The sequence below is a fragment of the Mobula hypostoma genome, chromosome X2 (assembly GCF_963921235.1).
Source record: "Mobula hypostoma chromosome X2, sMobHyp1.1, whole genome shotgun sequence".
NCBI lineage: Eukaryota > Metazoa > Chordata > Chondrichthyes > Myliobatiformes > Myliobatidae > Mobula > Mobula hypostoma.
The window spans coordinates 41,225,140-41,245,515 of record NC_086129.1 but is presented as its reverse complement, the minus strand read 5'-3'; the positions used below and the strand labels follow the sequence as shown (position 1 = coordinate 41,245,515).

At 40.4% G+C, this 20,376-nt stretch overlaps 1 protein-coding gene across 4 annotated transcripts in view; it reads right to left on the bottom strand.

Annotated features, from left to right (window-relative positions):
• Positions 1-3,481: 3,481 nt before the first annotated feature.
• Positions 3,482-20,376, bottom strand: part of LOC134340961 (Na(+)/H(+) exchange regulatory cofactor NHE-RF3-like) — a 65,551-nt gene continuing 48,656 nt past the window's right edge. For 2 of the 4 annotated variants that reach the window (XM_063038589.1, XM_063038588.1), the window contains exons 8-13: positions 18,365-18,569; positions 15,406-15,602; positions 12,654-12,890; positions 11,495-11,815; positions 7,395-7,434; positions 3,482-4,527 (exon numbers count right to left, since the gene is read on the bottom strand). In XM_063038589.1, coding sequence (XP_062894659.1) covers positions 7,399-7,434; positions 11,495-11,815; positions 12,654-12,890; positions 15,406-15,602; positions 18,365-18,569 — 996 coding nt within the window. In that variant the 3' untranslated portion in view covers positions 3,482-4,527; positions 7,395-7,398. The remainder of the gene's footprint in view (positions 4,528-7,394; positions 7,435-11,494; positions 11,816-12,653; positions 12,891-15,405; positions 15,603-18,364; positions 18,570-20,376) is intronic. The other 2 variants (XM_063038591.1, XM_063038590.1) reach the window with 2 other exon arrangements.

Sequence of the window (20,376 nt, the reverse complement as noted above, 5' to 3'; positions counted from 1 at the left end):
ACTTGACTTGACTATAGCTGGCCTGTATCTCAATGTCTGTCCATGTAGAATTAGTGAACATGTCATAACTTTCTGCAAGTGCAGAATTGTGAAACCAAATTAATTTCAGTCCTGAAGGTCTGCCTAAGGATAGTAATGGCGAGAGATAGCTCGTGGATAAAAATAGGAAGGGGCAAAAGAAAAGCCTCCAGGAATAGAAAGGGAAGCCATTGCTGGTTCTGCAGCTGCAACTAATCAAAGAAGAATGAGATGAGGCTGAAAAATAATTTCCAAAGCAATTAGAGAAGCACATAAAGATGGAAAGCCCTGATTAATTCTTAATCATAGAGCTTTGTAAAAGAGAGCTAAAGTGTTTTGGGAAGCACTATCTGAAACTAAGGGTCTCAACAAGTGAAGATACAACTGTAAAGTATAGAACAAAGCAAGCTGAAGCTGCATAATAGGTTGAAGTTGAAGGCATGAAGAATCATTAATACAAGGAAAAGCGAAGTCATGCAAGTGTTGGCTCTCATTATAATTTTAATATGAAGCATCAGTACATCTCAGCAAGAATACCAGCAATAAGCTAGTGAATTTGGGATAACTCTGAATTGTTTCTGGCTGTGTGCCTGTTTTTCATGTTTGACTGCAGTATTGGTGGCATGCAGCATCAACCAGCATGCTCAATGTCTTTCACTACCAGTAGTGCAATCATTCTGGTCAAGTATGATGTTCTCCTAAGTGCTTGTTTATTGGTGGGTTCTTGGGTGACTGCTGAGGCTGATCTGGGATCCACATAACCGGGATGGTAGGCTGGATTCCCTTAATGGAGAACGCCTGTGTGTGACTTTGTTTAACATGGGCAAGTGGATGCACAGGCAGCCAATACATGGTCTATGACAAATCAGGGACTGGCACTTAGCTACCGATAGGGTCACCCATGGCTGTAAGGTCAAGGGGGAGGTTCTAGACAAAGAGCAATCCAAACAAGACCTCAGCGGTGGAGCTGGCGGAAGAAGGAGACACATCACAGTGGCAGTGAAAGCGGAGGAAGATTGCAGTAGTGAAAGGTCCCCAATCGTCTTGCATTCCGTGTTACTGGACCCTGACGCTGGAGAGGTAGTAATGGGGGACAAAGAAATGACGGACAAACTTAATAAGTATTTTACATCGGTCTTCACTGTGGAAGGCACTAGCAGTATGCCAGAAATTTGAGAGTGTGAAAGATCATTAGTAATGATCCTTCAAGAATCACTAGATTCTGGAATGATCCGAAGGACTGAAAAATTGCTCCACTCTTTAAGAAAGGAGGGAGGCAGAAGAAAGGAAATTACAGGTCAGTTAGCCTGACCTCAGTGGTTGGAAAGATGCTGGAGTCCAGCATTAAGAATGAGGTTTTGGGGTACTTGTAGGCACATGATAAAACCGGCCAAAGTCGGCATGCTTTTTCCTAAGGGGAAATCTTGCCTGACAAATCTATTTGAATTTGTTGAGGAAATAACAGGTAGAATAGACGAAGGTCATTGGATATTGTGTACTTGGATTTTCAGAAGGCCTTTAACAAAGTGCTGCACATGAGGCTGTTTAACAAGATAAAAAGCCCATGGTATTATAGGAAAGATACCATCATGGATAGAAGATTTGCTTCTTTTTACGTTATATGTCATCGATTTGGATGATGGAATTGATGGCTTTGTGGCCAAGTTTGCAGACGATATGAAGATAGGTGGAGGGGCAGGTAGTGTTAAGAAAGAAGGGAGTCTGTAGATGGACTTGGACAGTTTGTGAGAATCGGCAAATAAGTGGCAGATGAAATATAGTGGAGGTAAGTTTATGGTCATGCACTTTGGTAGAAGGAATAAAGGTGCAGACTATTTTCTAAACAGAGAAAATTCAAAAGTCGGAGGTGCAAAGGGACTTGGGAGTCCTCATGCAGGATTCTTTAAGGGTGAACTTGCGTTGAGTCAGTGGTAAGGAAGGCAAATGCAATGTTAGCATTCATTTCAAGAGAATGAGAATATAAGAGCAAGGATGTAATGCTGAGGCTTTATAAGACACTGGTCAGACCACACTTGGAGTGTTCTGAGCAGTTTTTGGCCCTTTACCTAAAGAGATATGCTGGCATTGGAGATGGTCCAGAGGAGGTTCACGAGAATGATTCCGGAACAGAAGGGGTTATCATATCAGGATTGTTTGATGGCTCTGGGCCTGTACTCAATGCAGTTCATTAGAATATAGGGGAATCTCATTGAAACCTATTGAATATTGAAAGGCCTAGACAGAGTGGATGTAGAGAGGATGTTTCCTATAGTGGGTGAGTCTAGGACCAGAGGGCACAGCCTTAGAACAGAGGGATGTCCATTTAGAACAGAGATGAGGAGGAATTTCTTTAGCCGGAAGGTGGTGAATCTGTGGAATTCATTGTCACGGATGGCTGTAAAGGCCAAGTCATTGAATATATTTCAGAAATAGAAAAGAGGGAAAAGCTTGTTAAGCTACAGGGAAGGTGGGAGAGGGAAAGTTGTCTGATGGAGTAAAATTAGGATGACCATGGTGATAAGCTGTAAACAAGGTCAACTGGCTAATGAATGAATCAAAATAGTTAGAGAATGAGTACATAACAAAACAATGTAGGAATTGTGAAATACAGAGCAAGAAGACATGATTAACAGATTAGGCTTTTTTTTTTAACCTATTTTCTTGTTTTCTCTTTTACTGGTTATGTTTTCCTGCTCCACATTTCGCAACTCGGTAATTTCTAAGGTAAGGACATGTTCAGCACAGCATTGTGGGCCGAAGGGCCTGTATTGTGCTGTAGGTTTTCTGTGTTTCTAACTGCTCACATTCATTCATTGACCAGATAACCTTGTTTACAACTTATCACATAGTTACTCTATCAGAGACATAGCCCTCCTTCACCCTCTCTGTACCTTAATATGCTTCTTTCCTCTCCTTCCCAATTCAATCTGAAATGTTAGCTATTTTCTCTTCCCACAAGTGTTGCCTAGCCAGCGGAGTATTTCCTGTGTTTTTTTTAAATTACTTTAGGTTTCCAACATCTGCATTTTTTCTTACTTTAAAAGTAAATGCAAAACGGAGATTGTGAAAGACACTACTGTTCAGCAGGACCTTTACTCTTTATTTCTTTGGTCAAATGACAGCCTTTTAACTACTCAACAGAGATCTGTGGAGCGAGCTCTTTGTGACAACCAAAAATGCCATTTCAACTGAGCATTAGGAAGCCTGGTCCAAAAACCTGTAAACACCAATGTGAGGAGATACTTCGACTGGACAAACAAAGCATTCCTGATGGTGCTGGATTTCCTTCCAGTCCTGATGAATGGTCTCGTCCTGAAATGTCAACAGTTTATTCTCCTCCATAGATACTGCCTGACCTGCTGAATTCCTCCAGCATTTTGAGTTTGTGGCACTAAACTATGAAAGCTTTCAAAAATAAATAGACCTAATGTAAATGAGTCAATAAAAAGAACTCAGTCCAAGATAATTTTCAAAACTTTAAAACTTTATTGAAATATTACAGTTTTTTTAAATAACAATAGTTCTCAAGGTGATATCTTCAGAATCAATTATACTGTAATTAATTTTTTAGTGATTTTGGAGTGAACAATGGTGCTATCTTGTGTGAGGCTTGGCAGTTATTCAGTGCCTCTTAAAATCCTAGCCCAGTACGTTACATTCACATGGGAATGATCTGTCATTGTTATTTTGTTGAAGGGCAAATTGGTGAGATGAATATAGTTTTGCACAGTAAGGCCAGCTGTGGATTGTTCTTGAAAAGAACTAATACAATGAGTAAAATGGCTTCTTTCTGACTTCTAAGCCTCTCTAACAATAAAAATAACAATAATCCAATGATTTATCACTGCCCTCTCCATCAGCTTGACACTAGTTGGTCAAATACTGAGCAGCACAATGTTACAATGTGTAACAAAATTGATATATATACTTGAAATACAAAATAACTGTTTATGGAGTACCTGATACTAAAATGAGCTTTCATATACCATTACATTGGCTCAAGATACACACTTCTTTATTTATTTATTTATTGCTGAAGTGACTGTTATCAGAAATACCAACAAACTGTAAGAAATGTGTCAGTAGAAATAGAATAACATCTGTTCACTCCTGATAGGCAAGGAGCACCTATCTGCCTGACAAACTTAAGATTGGCATTTTTCATTCTTAATATTCAAGTGCACAAACATTAAGAAACACTGACAATTTTCTCTAACTGATTGGATAATCCCTGTTTTAAGATTGTTTAACATTTGAACCATGACGATTAATTGTCCTTTTAATAAAAGGAAGCATTTGAAATTTAGATGAGAAGTGCTTTCTTTCCTTCACTTGTAAAGCACCATCCAGTACTCTCCCCATCTAAGTACTCCAAAGGATTAATAAAGTGCAGTGCATTTCTTTGCATGTGTTGTTTACAACAGGAGAGACAAGGAAATGGCTGCTTGGAATACTTTATTAAATCACAAAACTTTACCAAAATAATTTACTGTCTTGCAGTCTGGAACCCTGTTTTTGGAACAAGAATAAAGAAAAATTAATTTTGCAAGCAGTTTGACAAGGGATAAAATTAAAGTATACAGTGAAAAAGTATCTTCCCATTTTTCTGTGTATGGGTGTCCAGGGAGGGGAGCACGTCTGGTGAAGGAGCTTGCCATGTCCATTCCAAGGCAGCTTACTTACCTTTGGTCCCCACTGGACACTCTGCTCTCACCTGTGGCTCCGAGTAGCTGTTTGCATGTGACAGTGGCCACACCCCGGTACACCACTTTGCCAGGCAGGCTGAACCGGGTGAGGGTAGCCAGAGAGCTTCATACCCCAGTGAGATAGGGTCATGCCTGTCCTAGTATGCAAAGTCAGCTCTGGCGGACTGGGCAGATGAGATCTGCGTAAGATGCAACGGCCAGGAAGGCGGTACTGCAACGCTCTGTGGAGAGCGAAGGGCATGACAAGGAAGAGAAGGCATCATGGTCATTCACTGCAAACAAGACCCCAGTTTGTGTTGCTTGTTCGTACCACTGAGCCCAGACTTCTGAAGTCAGGAGAGTGGAACTGCGCCAGTGCAATGGCATTTCCACTTTAAAAACTCTCCTGCACAGGTTTCCGGTCATCACCGGACATGACGGACAACCACTATACGTTATTCACAAAGTGCCAATGTTTCACCAGGTTCTCCTCTCATGAATAATATGTTATTTTTTCCTTGCCTTTCCCCAATTACACGTTGTTGTTGCTTCTTCTTAAAATCATGTCTGCCATTCACCTTTGGAAGTGAGCTTCCCATTCTTGCCACCATTTGGCTAAAGGAGTTTTTGATGAACTCTCGTTCAGAACACTCTACATCCACCGGTTCACCTTCCCCCATTCCTCCCTTCCACCCTTCCCATCTCCCTTCCTTTATTCAATGGCCCACCTTCCTCTCCTGTCAAATTCCATCATCTTCAGCCCTTTGTCACTTTCAGCTTTTTTATCACCTTCCATTTTCTGCAGATTTTCACTCTCGCCCCTTTCCGAAGGGCCCATCGACCCAAAGAGTCAACTGTCTATTTCCCTTCTTTGCCTTCGCCATCACATTTCTGAACGGTCCATGAACACGTGAACACTACCTCACTACTCTGCACTCCTCTTGCACTGCACTACTTATTTTTTTAATATTTTCTATTGTAACTTATAATAATTTTGTGTATTACATTGTACTGTTGCTGCAAAACAACTAATTTCACGTCATATGTCACTGATAATAAACCTGTTTCTGATTCTGCTTCCTCCAACTTTCTGTGCGTTTCAGATATATTACAAAGATTTTCTACTCATGCCTTATTTTAGATTAGGGTCTAATTTGTAATTTTCCTTGTAGCTTTGCTTTTTTATGCTTGCTTATATGCTTATATAATCACCTGTTTGTAATTGTTTAGTGGATTTTCAGTAATTTTTAGCAGAGATGGTTCGGTTTTTTTTTGTAGTTTCTTTGTCTGTAAGCCTGGGATGGCATGCAGTGTAAGAAAATCACAAACTGTCCTCGTTGTCTCATAGGTTGTTCTTATCAAAAGAATTCCCTTATCTATCCAAGTTTCCATATAAAGATCAACCACAAGGCAAGATTCTTGGTTCTTTTCTTTGATTTCTCTTTCCTCCTTACTTACAATTGGTTACAGTTAGAATTATTACCTGCTGCTGTGTTTATATTATTATTTTTGTTATGAGCATCTAATAAAATGGCTGTAACCACAAAATCTGTGTCTCATTCTTGATTTCTGAAGAGCTCTCTGGACATATCATCTCCATGAAGCATTATTGCAGCCTTTTATCATTTCAAGGATCTCTATTGGATCCATTGCTGAGCCACATAGTGTGTCCTTAGTCGGGTTGCTAGTTTGTGCTGATCTTGCTAATGTCAATTCCAGAAGTATTTGAGCACCTCCTGGGGCAAATACCAAACAGGATTGTTCACCTTGATCAGCACCTGGTCGCTTTATGGTAAAGCACATGTGATCTTTGCTAAGCATTTAGTGAGGCTTATGTATAAACAATTTTTCATTGTTTGATGACTTGAAAGATGCTGTCAACCTTATCTGGAACAAGAGGGCTGTCTTGTGAGATAGTTAAGTAGAATGGGCCTTTAATCTCTGGAGTTTGTTAAATGAGGGTTGACTGTATTAAAGCATGTAAATCCAAAACACAAGAGATTCTGCAGATGCTGGAAATCCAGAGCAACACACAATACTGAAGGATTTCAGCAAGTCAGACAACATCATGAAGGGAAATAAACAGTTGACATTTTGATTCAAGACCCTTTATCAGGAATGGAAAGGAAGGTGGCAGAAGCCAGAGTAAGAAGGTGGGGGGGGGGAGGAGAAGCTGGCAGGTGATAGGTGAGACCAGGTAAGGGTGAAGGAGTAACATCCATAAAGATTTTGACAGGGTAACTATTGTTTCTCCAGATGGACCTTCTGAGAATCAAGGTCACAGCCTTAGGATACCAGATTGGCTGTTGAGGTGAAATTCAGACCTGGCAGTTATAAAGTTTTGCTATTTTCTACAACAGAGGGAGTCAGTCCTAAAGTCATGGTTAAGGGTAGGTGATAAATTTTTGAGTGCTGAAGAAATTACGAGATGCAGGTGCAGTGATAGAAAGTGGAGTTGATGAAGAATTTTAGTCATGATCTAATTGAGTAGGAGAGCTGTCTCAGTGATCTACAAAGCCAACACCTATTTCTGCTTCTTATGTTTATATGCATTCAAAACAAGGCTTATTGGGTTACTTACAACTCTAACTTATCTTGCCAAAAGAAATGTGGTCCTTTTTCCATATCGTCTTCCTTTACAACAAACAAGCTTTTGAAACCCAAATGTAATGTCATCTAGTCATTGCTTACCAATTTAAGTATTCTTCTTCAATCTTCCTGATATCCTGAGCTGTGCATTTAAGAAATACAAGAAAAGGAGGAAGATATTGCAGCATTAGTATGGGATAAGTATAAATAGCTACTTGATGGTCAGCAATGATATGGTGGGTCAAAGGATCTGTTTCTGAGCTGTATGACTCCATCTCAACCCAGTACTATTGTTTAAATAGATTATTATTGATATTTGCTGCATCTCCTCTTTACTATTCCCTCACTTTCTCTGTAACCTTAATAACATACCACCTGTGATGATTTTTGAAGTTTAACGTACCTTTAGGAATTAATAGTAAAATAACTTCCAATCCATTGCCTTCATTTGGGAGTTAAAGCCTTCAAAGAAAAATGTTTTGTTTCCAACCCTTACTTGCCTTAGTAGGGTGCAGCACCTAAGAGCCTAATATCACTACACTGGCAATAAAGATGGACTGTAGCAGTTGGAGGGGATAACAGAGCTGTAATCAAATGTAAAGTGAATAGTGAACAAGTTTCTATTAGCAGGGATAATAGCAGTTAGTGCACGTGACAGTCCTGTGGATAAGAAATAACCAATTACCTGAATGGAACAAGTGCATAAACATTTGACCATAAATTAGATCGTCAAAGGTGCAGAATAGAACAACAAGGCATACGTTAAAAAAAGAAAAGGCAATATTGTTGCTGGTAATGGATAGAGAGATAAATATAGTCCTGGTGTGTTTGTTAGCACCACAAACTACAAAAAAAGGTCTCTTATGAAAACGTTGTAAAAAAACTTAAAAAGACATTTTAACCAGTGTACGGAGAGATTATTGAGAGTTACATTTGGCAGAGGCACTCAGGGACCAGAGGAAACACATTGATGAAGGAAGAGCAGTAGATGTAGTATATATGGATTTCGGCAAGGCATTTGATAAGGTAGCCCACACAAGGCTTATTGAGAAAGCAAGGAGGCATGGGATCCAAGGGGACATTGCTTTGTGGATCCAGACCTGGCTTGCCCACAGAAGGCAAAGAGTGGTTGTAGACGGGTCATATTCTGCATGGAGGTCGGTAACCAGTGGTGTGCCTCAGGGATCAGTTCTGGGACCCCTACTCTTCATGATTTTTATAAATGACCTGGATGAGGAAGTGGAGGGATGAGTTAGTAAATTTGCTGATGACACAAAGGTTAGAGGTGTTGTGGATAGTGTGGAGGGCTGTCAGAGGTTACAGCGGGACATTGATAGGATGCAAAACTGGGCTGAGAAGTGGCAGGTGAGTTCAACCCAGATAAGTGTGAAGTGGTTCATTTTGGTAGGTCAAATATGATGGCAGAATATAGTATTAATGGTAAGACTCTTGTCAGTGTGGAGGATCAGAGGGATCTTGGGGTCTGAGTCCATAGGACGCTCAAAGCATCTGCGCAGGTTGACTCCGTGGTTAAGAAGGCATACGGTGTATTGGCCTTCATTAATCATGGAATTGAATTTAGGAGCCGAGAGGTAATGTTGCAGCTATATAGGACCCTGGTCAGACCCCACTTGGAGTACTGTGCTCAGTTCTGGTTTCCTCACTACAGGAAGGATGTGGAAGCATTAGAAAGGGTGCAGAGGAGATTTACAAGGATGTTGCCTGGATTAGGGAGCATGCCTTATGAGAATAGGTTGAGTGAACTCGGCCTTTTCTCCTTGGAGCAACGGAGGATGAGAGGTGTATAAGATGATGAGAGGCATTGATTGTGTGGATAGTCAGAGGCTTTTTCCCAGGGCTGAAATGGTTGCCACAAGAGGACACAGGTTTAAGGTACTGGGGAGTAGGTAAAGAGGAGATGTCAGGGGTGAGTTTTTTACTCAGAGAGTGGTGAGTCCATGGAATGGGCTGCTGGCAACGGTGGTGGAGGTGGATATGATAGGGTCTTTTAAGAGACTTTTGGATAGGTACATGGAGCTTAGAAAAATAGAGGGCTATAGGGAAGTCTAGTAATTTCTAAGGTCGGGACATGTCCAGCACAACTTTGAGGGCCCAAGGGCCTGTATTGTGCTGTAGATTTTTCTATGTTTCTATGAAATGGTTGGTAAATATATGGTTGGGCTAAAGTCTCTGGCAAAAACTAATAGCATTCATTTTGAGATGACTAGAACATAAAGGCAGGAATACACTGCAGAGGCATTATAAGGCATTGGTCAGAGTGTATTTGAAATATTGTGAGCAATTTTGGGCCCCGAATCTAAGGAAAGATGTGCCCCAGAGAGGGCACAGAGGAAGTTCTGAAGAATGATCCCAGAAATAAAAGGCCTCATGTATAAGAGCATTTGATGTCTCTGGCTCTGCACTCGATGATTCAGAAGGATAAGGAGAGAATCTCATTGAAACTTATCAGATCACTGAAAGGCCTGGATATAGAGGATGTGGAGAAGACATTTCCATTAGTAGGAGAGTCTAGGATCTGAGGACACAGCCTCAGAATAGAAGGGCATCTCTTTAAAACTGAGATGGAGGAATTTTCTCAGGCAGAAGATAGGGTATCTGTGGATTCTTTGTCACAGAATGCTGTGGAGACCAAGTCACTGGGTATATCTAAGGCAGAGATTGATAGATAACACACACAAAATGTTGGAAGAACTCAGTAGGTCAGGCAGCATCTATGGAAATGAATAAACGGTCGATGTTTCAGGCTGAGACCCTTCTTCAGGACTGATAGATTCTTGACTGGTAAGGGCTAAAGGAGTATGGGGAGACGATGGGAGAATGGGGTTTAAAAAATTAGTCATGATGAAATGGCAGAACAGACTTAGTAGGCTGAATTGACTAACTCTGTGCTTGTATTTTATGGTCATAGTGTAAAAATTAAACCTACGATCACACAAACTTGTGTATAATGACAAATGAGATAATTCAGACAAAGCTATTCAGGCGCATTTAATATTCAGAGAAGTGCAAAGAGGGATGTTGAGTGGAATTTATTGCACACATGAGGAAGATGGTACAGAAGATACACGTTATTGATTAGGGAAGTGATTAAAAGCATGCGTATTGATGCAATACTTTTTAATCTGTTGTAAGTCAGAATGTGTATTGAAAATACCTCATCCACTTCTTAGTAAGCAACAGAACCAAAGAGACTCAGATGCTGTGGTATTACTGTCCATTTTGTAAGATTTACAACCCAGCATATTTTACTTTGTGGGGAAAATAATAGATTGCTATCACCATTTTCCTTCATCTGTGATTTCCTTTCAGTCATCTGGCTTTTATTTTGATATGACCCACACTCAACATTCTCCCCCTCCGCCATCAGATTTCTGAACAGTCCATGAACCCTGCTGCACTATTCGTCTTGTGCATGATTTATTTCTTTATTCATTGCAATTTATAATAATTTTTTATGTCTTGCACTGTACTATTGCCACAAAACAATAAATTTCATAACAGTGACAATAAACCTGATTCTGATTCTGAATTCCCACAGAAAACAATTTCTCCCGAATTACCCTGATGAATTCTTTCTAAACCTTTGAGTAATTTTGGTGAATCTGCACTACAACTCTCTTGGGTTGTTGCCTTGATTTCTTGATAAAATTAAACAGTTGGTTCTTCACCTCATACTGAGACTAATCATCCCTTCTCATGTAATGAAACTGCTATACTCTTGGGTGGATTTTGCAGTAAGCAAAATTATCTCCTTCCCCTTCTTGTGGGCATAAAATATCCAACCGTACTATTTTAAGAATGAGTAGGAAAGTTCCAAAATCAATTGGGGTGCCATCGTAGTGTCGCAGTTAGTGCGACACTTTCACAGCTTGGGATGTCGGAGTTCAGAGTTCAATCCCGGTGTCCTCTGTAAGGAGTTTGTACACCCTCTGGGTAGAATGCTTGGCTTTCCTCTGGGTGCTCCGGTTTCTTCCACAGTCCAAAGGTGTACCAGTTAATAGGTTAATTGGACATTGTAAATTGTCCCGTGATTAGATTAGTGTTAAATAGGGAATTACTGGCGGTGCTGCTCGAAGGGCTGGAAGGGCTGTATTCCACACTGTATCTCTAAATAACCAAATAAATATTCTGATTACCCACTGAAGCAGATTATCTGATATAAATAGTCTTGCTAGAGTTACCTTGTTAACAGGATGGCCACTGCTGTTTCTTCTGCTTCTATTCTTAGTGTTAAAGCTGGAGAAAATACCTTTATCTGGATTCCTGGTTGTTTTCAGTTCATTGTCTTCACTGTCCGGCTCTTTGCTAATTGGGATGTTGTTATCCTTGCAGTGCCAATATTCATCTTTATTCATGACAAGGAGAGTCACTTTGTCCTCATTTTCTTTTATTCTCAGAAGAACATCCTCGTAATGGACTTTCTCTATATTCTTTCCATTTACCTCAATCACTATATCACCGGTCCTGATTCCTGCGTTGTATCCCACTTCGTCAGGTAGAACCTAAAATGATTTTTACATTGGAAATTCAACACAGCAATAACCTGTCTTTACAAGCTGCCTTTAATATAGCCCACCACTGGAACATTATTTTAAAAAAGTCAAAGGAAAAACTGCAGATGCTGGAAATCTGAAATACATACACTGCTAGAAAAACTCATCGGATCAGGCAGCATCTATTGAAGGAAAAACAGTTTAGGTTTCAGGTTGAAACTGAGACCTAAGAAAGTTGGAAAGTTTAGAAAGCAGAGAAGGTGGAGAGCTCATTAAGTGGAACAAAGAGAATATCTGTTGGACAAATATTCGACAGTCTCATATAACCAGATTTTAAGACAAGTAACCAAAATTTTAGTCAGAGGTAGATTGTAAGGAGAATCGCAGAAGTTGGATGGAGAGGTAGAGGTAATGAAAAAGAGAAATGTAGACCTTTTGCAATCTAGATGCATGTGGAATTGGAGCCAATAGGAGGCAGGAAAAATCAGGGTAATGGGTAAACAAAACTTTGTGAGAGTTAGGATATATGCAGCATGTTTTAGAAATTATGCTAGGATCACCTTCATTCTGAGGTCAAAATCCTTGGCATTTCCATGTAACAATGCTGTGAGAGCCCTTTTACAATAGAGACTGCAGCAGTCCTAGAAAAGGCTCAGCTCCACTTCATCGGGCCATTCCGGGTAGTGCAACAAATACTAGTTTTGCCCATATTTTTAAAAAAAGTGTGTGGAACAGAATGCTTCAGAATAAATAACAATTGTTCCTACAATTGTACCCTTACAATCTCAGGACTCTCTGATGTTTTTTTTTACCAGTGAAGTTATGATTTTCAGTCCTCTGAACCAACCTGTTGGATGTATGCTCCTGGTTCATCAGTGATACTGTAGAGTTGAAAGCCATATCCTTTGGAACCTTTCACCAAATGGCAAAGCCTCGGTTTGGGAACAGACTTTCTTTCTCCCGCCACCTGGGATGGAGAAGGACTCGCTGGCTGAAGTGGTGGATGTTCCTTGCTTTGACCTTCTGTTGTCTGCTTCGGGTTCACTTGTTCTTCATCATCGCAAATCAAAGGAGACAAACCCAGCTGCGTAGGACAAAGATGCGACTTAATTATTCATCAAGAAAACAAACCGCTGGAGGAAGTCAGCGGGTCAGGTAACAGAGGAACGGTTGACGTTTCAGGCCAAGACCCAGTGTCGGGACTGAGAGCAAGAGGGGAGAGGGAGGGGTGAGCAGGAGTTTGCAGGTTATAGGCAAAACCAGGTGAGGAGGGGGATGATGAACAAGTGGAGTCAGGTGGGGGAGGGAGATGGACTATGTTGGGAGACAGCAGCGGGTGATGTGTAGAAACAGATAAGGGGAGAAAAAAAAAAGGGCAGATGGAGCCAAGTAGGGTGAGGAGATGATGGGGGTAGTGACTGAGGTGGAAGGTGATAAATAAACACACAAGAGTCCGCAGTTGCTATAACCTGATGTAAGGTAAGTGTTATGTGGATCCAGTTAATAGAAGGATGATTGGCAGATTTAACCATTGGGGAGGGCTTAAAAGAACCTGTATGTCAAGGATGTGAGTGACAGGCAGATGGAACCAAGTAAGGGAGGGGACTGAAAATGGGTAACAGAGGTAGCACTAGGGGTATCATCAGTAAAAGAGCCTGAGTGGAGAGAGACAGGAATACAAGGTATGCAGGTTACTGAAATTGGAAAAATCGTGTTCCTAATATTGGGTTGTAGACCAGCTACCTAACTGAAATATCAGATGTTGATCTTCTAATTTTCATTTGGGCTCACCGTGTTATTGGAGAAGGCCAAAGACATGTGGGAATGGGACAAAGAATTGAAATGGCATGCTCACTTCACTAATGCTCTTGACATTTGCTATTGTGAGTCATGCATTCTTTGAAAAAGCAGGAAAGAATTTTTATCCCAAATTGCCAACTCCGGTGCTACAGTAGTGTGGCAGTTAGCGCAACGCTATTACAGCTCACGGTATTTTAGTTCAGAGTTCAATTATTAAAAAAAGTCAAAGGACAAGCAGTTTTCTTCCACAGTCCAAAGATGTACTGGTTAGTAGATTAGTCGGTCATTGTAAATCGTTCTGTGATTAGGCTAGGGTTAAATTGCTGGGTTGCCGGGCGGTGCGGCTTGCTGGGCCGGAAGGACCTGTTCCACACTGTATCTCTAAATAAAATAAAAGATAATAATGGAGTATATATATTTGTGAAGGTTCCTGCTAAAGCTCAGGGATGATGCTCTCACCTCTGAGTATAAAAGTGATTTAAGCACATAATCTAGTTTTAAAATCTGGAAAAGCTGCAGTGCCAGGCATCAGCTTTCAACTGAGCCAGACAAAGAGTTGTCTGCTCTCTCAGGTGGGTAGAATTATTTTGGAAAAAAAAATCTACATTTTCCTGACCAATTTTTGTCCTTTGACCACCATCACAAGACGGGCCATCCGGTCTCCATTGTATGCTGTTTATGGGAGCTTGCTGTACACTTTTGTTGCAATGCATTCTTCAGGACAAGTGACACTATGTCATAGATTGTAAGGTATTTCAGACATTTTGAGGTGGTGAAAGGGGCTATCTGAAAGCCAAATGTTTCATTTCTTTAGTCACTGCTTCAAGGAATTTGGAGTTTTCTACAAAGGGCTGTGGTTGCTTGGATGTTAAATACATTCAAAGGGAAGATAAACAGAGGAATCAAAGGATAGTGGTTGGGTAGGAGCATGGATGAGGCACAGAAACTTATTCTTTGGTATGAAGTTCCTGAATCACGCCCAACCTGACTGTGAGGTTGCTATGCAGCTTCTGCAGGGAGAGGAAGAATTGGGGGTCTGAGAAATTGTAAGCATGAAAGAGATCAGTGGATAAGAAAAAGAAAGGATGTTTGGGAGAGAGGGAGAGGGATGGAAGAGGAGATGCTGGCAGGGATAGGAACAGTGAAACTTGGGATGCAGGAGAAAGGGAGAAGAAATGTACAATTCACACAATGTTCCACCATCATTATATTGAGCATGTTAATGAACTAGTTGCTGTTGGTGTTTCCTTTTCCTCTTGTGGAGAACAGAATTTTTGAACTCCAATAAAAGTTTCTCTGTGTATCAATTCTAACATTCAAGAGGAGACCCATTTTCACATCCTCGAAGTTGCACTTCATGTAATACTTCTCCCTGGGATGTCTTTACATGATTTGCTTCAATTACATTTCTTGGAAGCAAGTTGCACATTTTAACTAATCTCTGGTTACAGGTATTTCCCTTTTAAATGTATTAGTGGCCACCTTTAACTTATCTGTCCTAGTTTTCTACTTGTCTGCAGGTGGAAAGATCTTTTTTAATGTTTCTGTATTCTAAAGGAAACCATTTTATAAGGTATTGTGAACATCTATGGCTGGGCTGAAAATGGTATAAAAATAAACCTCATCTGAAAAAAGCTGAAAATAAACCTCATCTTGGTTGGTCTTTACCATCTGCCAAGAGAAGTACTTCTTCTATCATGGTTCAATGTGTCCTTTTTCTACACAGGAGGATAAAACAAATTATAGTGTTACCCTTCTGAGAATGAAAATCTTTACATGATCAAATAGGAAAGACTCACAGATGTGAAGTACTTGTCTCCTTCGGAGCTGATGACAACAAAGGTAGCCTGATTTCCACCCTGTCTGACTTTCTTCACTACAGCACCATGATCTAGCCCTTCAATATTCTCTCCGTTAACACTTAGCAAACGGTCTCCTTCCTGCATCCCACACTTCTCAGCTGGGCTTCCAGCGTCGACTTCTGACAAATACTGACCTGAAGGAAAAGTCAGTTTATACATGGTTATTGTAATGAAATGAAACAGAAGCCTTCCATAAATTGGCTTTTACTGGTTTCAAATAAAAATAAACTAGCACCCAAAAGTTACTCATGGCTCAGAATATAGGAATTGCCAGATAAAAAAGTGACTACAATCTGTCATCCTTTATATATCCGGAAGATGATAGTCAGGAAGCCTGGAGATGGGGCACAAGCCCATGGCTGACTCCATTTCTCACTGATCTTGCCGATTAAAGTGCCCAGGAAGACTGAAATCGTTCAGGCAGGTGTGGTGGGCGCACGAGTGTTTAGTGCTGTCTACCAGCCTCTTGCTTGCTGCTGCCGGGGGGAGTTGTCTGTGCGTGACGGCCTCTACCTCCCTCTCGCTCACTGCTGCCAAGGGAAGGTCCTTGCGTTGAGTGATCTCTCTCCCTCGATGCTGTCAGAGGATGGAGCTGCAGCAAGGTTTAATTGACACGGTTTGTGGATTAGACTCTAATTCACACATGACATGTTTCAAATTTTTCTGGTTGCTCCTATTTTTGTTACTAGTTTTGACTATTTTGAATTAGGATGGCCTGAAGATAACGAACACTGAGCTGAACTGAATTAGACTGTGGTAATTTATTTTTTTGATTATTTCTACTTCTCTTCTAATATTGATATCTGTGCACTTATCATGTTATTGTGACACTGTTATTTCCTTTGGGATCAATAAAGTGTCTATCTATCTATATGCCTTTTGATTCTGTGGTTTTATATTCTGTGCATTTGCGCGTTTTTTGTTGCTGTTTGCGCGATTTTTTTTGCGCATGTAGCGAGGAGGGGGGTTGTTGATGTTTTTTTTCTTTGAATGAGATCCATGATTCTTCTTTGTTTCATGGCTGTCTGTGGGAAGACAAATCTCAGGGTTGTATACTGCATACATACTTTGATATTAAATGTACTCTGAATCTTTGTCATCTGTGTGATAAAGCAATTAAGTTCAAAGTAAATTTATTATCAAAGTACATATCTATATGTTACCATATACCATCTTGAGATTCACTTTGTTGCAGATGTTTACAGGAAAAATGCAATGGAATTTTATGAAAGGTTATACATAAATAGACAATGACAAACTTGGCAAATAAAAATAATAATGAGTGGAACTAATCCTTGAAAGTGAGTCTGTAAGTCAGAGAGTCAATTAAGAGTAGTGGTGAATAAAGTTAGTTGATGATTATTGAGAAATCATTGCAATCAGTCCCTTCTATTACTGCAATATACCTAAGATTTTAGAATCACTGAGCAGGGATGATGCTCATTATTAGATGGGTTATAATAAACCACAAACTATAATTATGGTTATCAAACAGAATGGCCACTGAAAATTGATGTTGCAGGGAAGTTCTTAAGGAACTTGTGGTTGCAGTTGAACTCACAGGGTCCTCAGTTATCAGTTTAAAAACCCATAGTGTACTAACCTTATCTTTATTCTACATAAAATCAAGGTTAAAATTACAAAAACAAATAAGCTCAATTTTCTTTTATTCTTAAATTTCAAGCCTTCTCAGATATGTTGATGTGATATAACTTGGCTCCTTATCTGCCCCATACTGGAGCTCTCTGAGTACATTTCATGCAATGATGTCTTCTTCGTTGGAATTGAGGATAACTTTTTTCTGTTCCTGAGGTAGCTGATGTAGGAGCTGTTGGCTCTTGCAGAGATGGAGCAGATAGTAATTAATGGGGTGAACTGGTAGGTAGTTCGTGATGGGATGTGCTCTTTCTGCTGTCTTTGCAGGGCACCTAGATGCACTGAAATTCTCAAAACCATCCCAAATGCTTCTGCAGATATTCTCAGGGGTCAGCCATGACATTGCATTTCTTAAAGTGAGCACACCTTTAACTCCACCAGGCCTGGCTGCGAAAGGAGGGTTGGGCACGGGGCAAGCAACCCCTTCCTGTAAAAACCGCTTCAGGAACACCAACGGAAGCTTCAAAAATCTCATTCCTGGGAGAGGAAGGATCTTAGAAGGTGGGCTATACCTGGTGACAAGTTGGAAGGCTGGCCCTGGACAGAGGACTCTGGCTAGCTGCTCTCGGCAGCCGATGCCCCAGTAGGGCTGATGGACTTGAGAAGAGGAGCACAGCTTCGAACTTTTCCTCTTTCCACTTAATAATCTCTTCCCATGACCAAAACATGAGAACAATGTGGACTGCTGATGTAACCAGAATTTTAAAACTGCAGATATTGGCCTGGGAGAAGATGCTGATGTTAGATTTCTTAGCTTTGAAATTTTCTTCATCTTCTGAGATCACCTGGGCCAACCCTCTTTTGCTATACATTTTTGATTGACCACATCAGCTAAGCCATTTTAATTTCTTCAGCTGCTGAATCTTTGTGAGTGCAGAAGCTTTTTCTTGGATGATGATCAGTTTAGATCAATACTCCTTCAGTTGTTACATTCAATATTTTGATGTACGTGTGATTGATGCAGGGGCCCAACCTGAAATGTCAACAATTCTGTTCTTCCCACAAATGCTGCTCAATCTGCTAAATTCTTCTAACAGATCATTTGCATCTGCAGAAAATATTACTGATTCCTCAACTAAAAAATTAGTGAATGAGTGAATGCAAATGGGGTCGAAACAAAATAGTTGGGGGGTTGGGGTGTGCAAAAAGTGCAAAAGAGAAAATAAGTAAATTCATGCTAATCTAATAGTGGCGCTCTGCCCAATGAACTTCTTGTCTCCGCTAACAATCAGTCACTTACCAAGTGTCCCTGAAGCTGTTTTCTCAGTTTTCAGTAGGAATCCGTAGCCACAACTCCCTTTCACTAAGTAAAGTTTCCTTGTCCTGAATGGCAAGTGCTTCAAGCAGGCCATGGCTGGAATGATCTTGATGCCTTTATCTCTATAGTAAGCATCCGTCTTCTGATCAGCCACGAGGAATGTCACTGAGTCTCCACTCTCCTTAATCTGTTAACAAATGCAGTGATTGACTACCTGGCAGGACAACCTGCTACATTAGACATTTTATAGTAGTTGCTTATTGTGACTCAGCTGGGGCGAGTTTGAACCTAATTGCCAAAAATGTACAGGACTGGATGTAATGTCTGCCTTTGAATGGTTGGGATGTGAAGTGAGCAATAGATCAGATCATGTTAGATTTTCTGCGCATAGGATTTGCTGAAGGTAAGTCACAACATATCTTGTGCTCAATGATTTATTCTGAAAGATATTAATATCTCTATGAGTTTAAGCTTAAACACATACAGATGTACTCTTTAGCATCAAGATGAGCAACATAAGATGACACATACTAACATTACCCTGGCAATGACACAAGAGATGGTCATTTTCTCCACAAACCTATAACTGAAAACAAACATTGCAAACCTTTTGTACAGTGGCATAGTGGTTAGTGTAATCCTGTTACACTGCCAGCAACACAAATCAAGGTTCAATTCCCATTGCAGCCTGTAAGGAGTTTGTATGTCCCCTTACTTCCACATGAGTTTCTTCTGGTTTCCTCCCACATTCCAAAGACATACGGTTAGGATAAGCGAGTTGTGGGCATGCTATGTTAACGCCAGAAGCATGGCAACATTTGCGGGCTGCCCAGCACAATCCTCGCTGATTTGATTTGACACAAACAATGCCTTTCACTGTTTGTTTCAAAGTAGGTGACAAATAAAGCCAATTTTTAATCTTTAAATGTGTCCTTGTGTTCCTGGAAGACACTGGGGATACTTAACCAAACCAAAATGGAACAATTGCCAAAAAACATGGACCAGGCACTTCAATCTCAATGGAAACCACAGTGTGATTAAACATTACAGTGAAACAAGGATCAAGCTGAATGGGCTGAGATTAGAGGAACATAAAAATAACATGACTTTCTTAGTCACGCACACAAAAAAATGCTGGTGAACGCAGCAGGCCAGACAGCATCTATAGGAAGAAGTACAGTCAACGTCTTGGCCCGAAACGTTGACTGTATTTCTTCCTATAGATGCTGCCTGTCCTGCCGTGTTCACCAGCATTTTTTGTGCGTCTTGCTTGAATTTCTGCAGATTTCCTCGTGTTTGTGACTTGCTTAGTCAGTTGCTTATTTGAATATGGTATTCATTTAATTAAGTGATCTGGTCTATGCAAAGTACCATTTGGTCTAGTCAGAATCAGATCAGAAGCCACAGAGTTTATAACGTTTGCCTTGGTTTTACATAACATGGTTCAGATTAAGCTTCTACAAGTGCACAATATGACAATACTTAATATATACTTTTGACACCATGCTGGTTTCAAAGAGCACTTACAGTACTTCCAAAGGCATTAGACAAGGTAACACCAGCACATTATAGATAGTTTTAATTTTGTGCTTGATATTAGCAACTGACATCTTTTTGCAAGTGATAATTATAATTTTTTTAAAAATTCAATTATCACTTGGAAGTGTTAAAAAACTTGTTTTTTATCCAAGCAGTTTTGAACCATGATTCAATACAGTTGCTCGTTTCTTCAAAATCGAGTTATTCTTCATCCTTTGTGGTGTTCTCTCAGAAGGGCAGAGTACTGAAGCTCTGAATGTTATGAACCAAAGGTTGGCAAATGGGACGAGCTTGGATGGGGCATCTTGACTGGCATGGGCTGGATGCGCCAAACAGCCTGTTTCCTACTCTACAACTCTGACTCTAAATGCTCAAAAATTCAAGTAGGCTAGAAGACAGGAGAGATATGTGACAAACAGAAATGGTGCGATGTGCAGGGCAAAAGGGGTAATGAA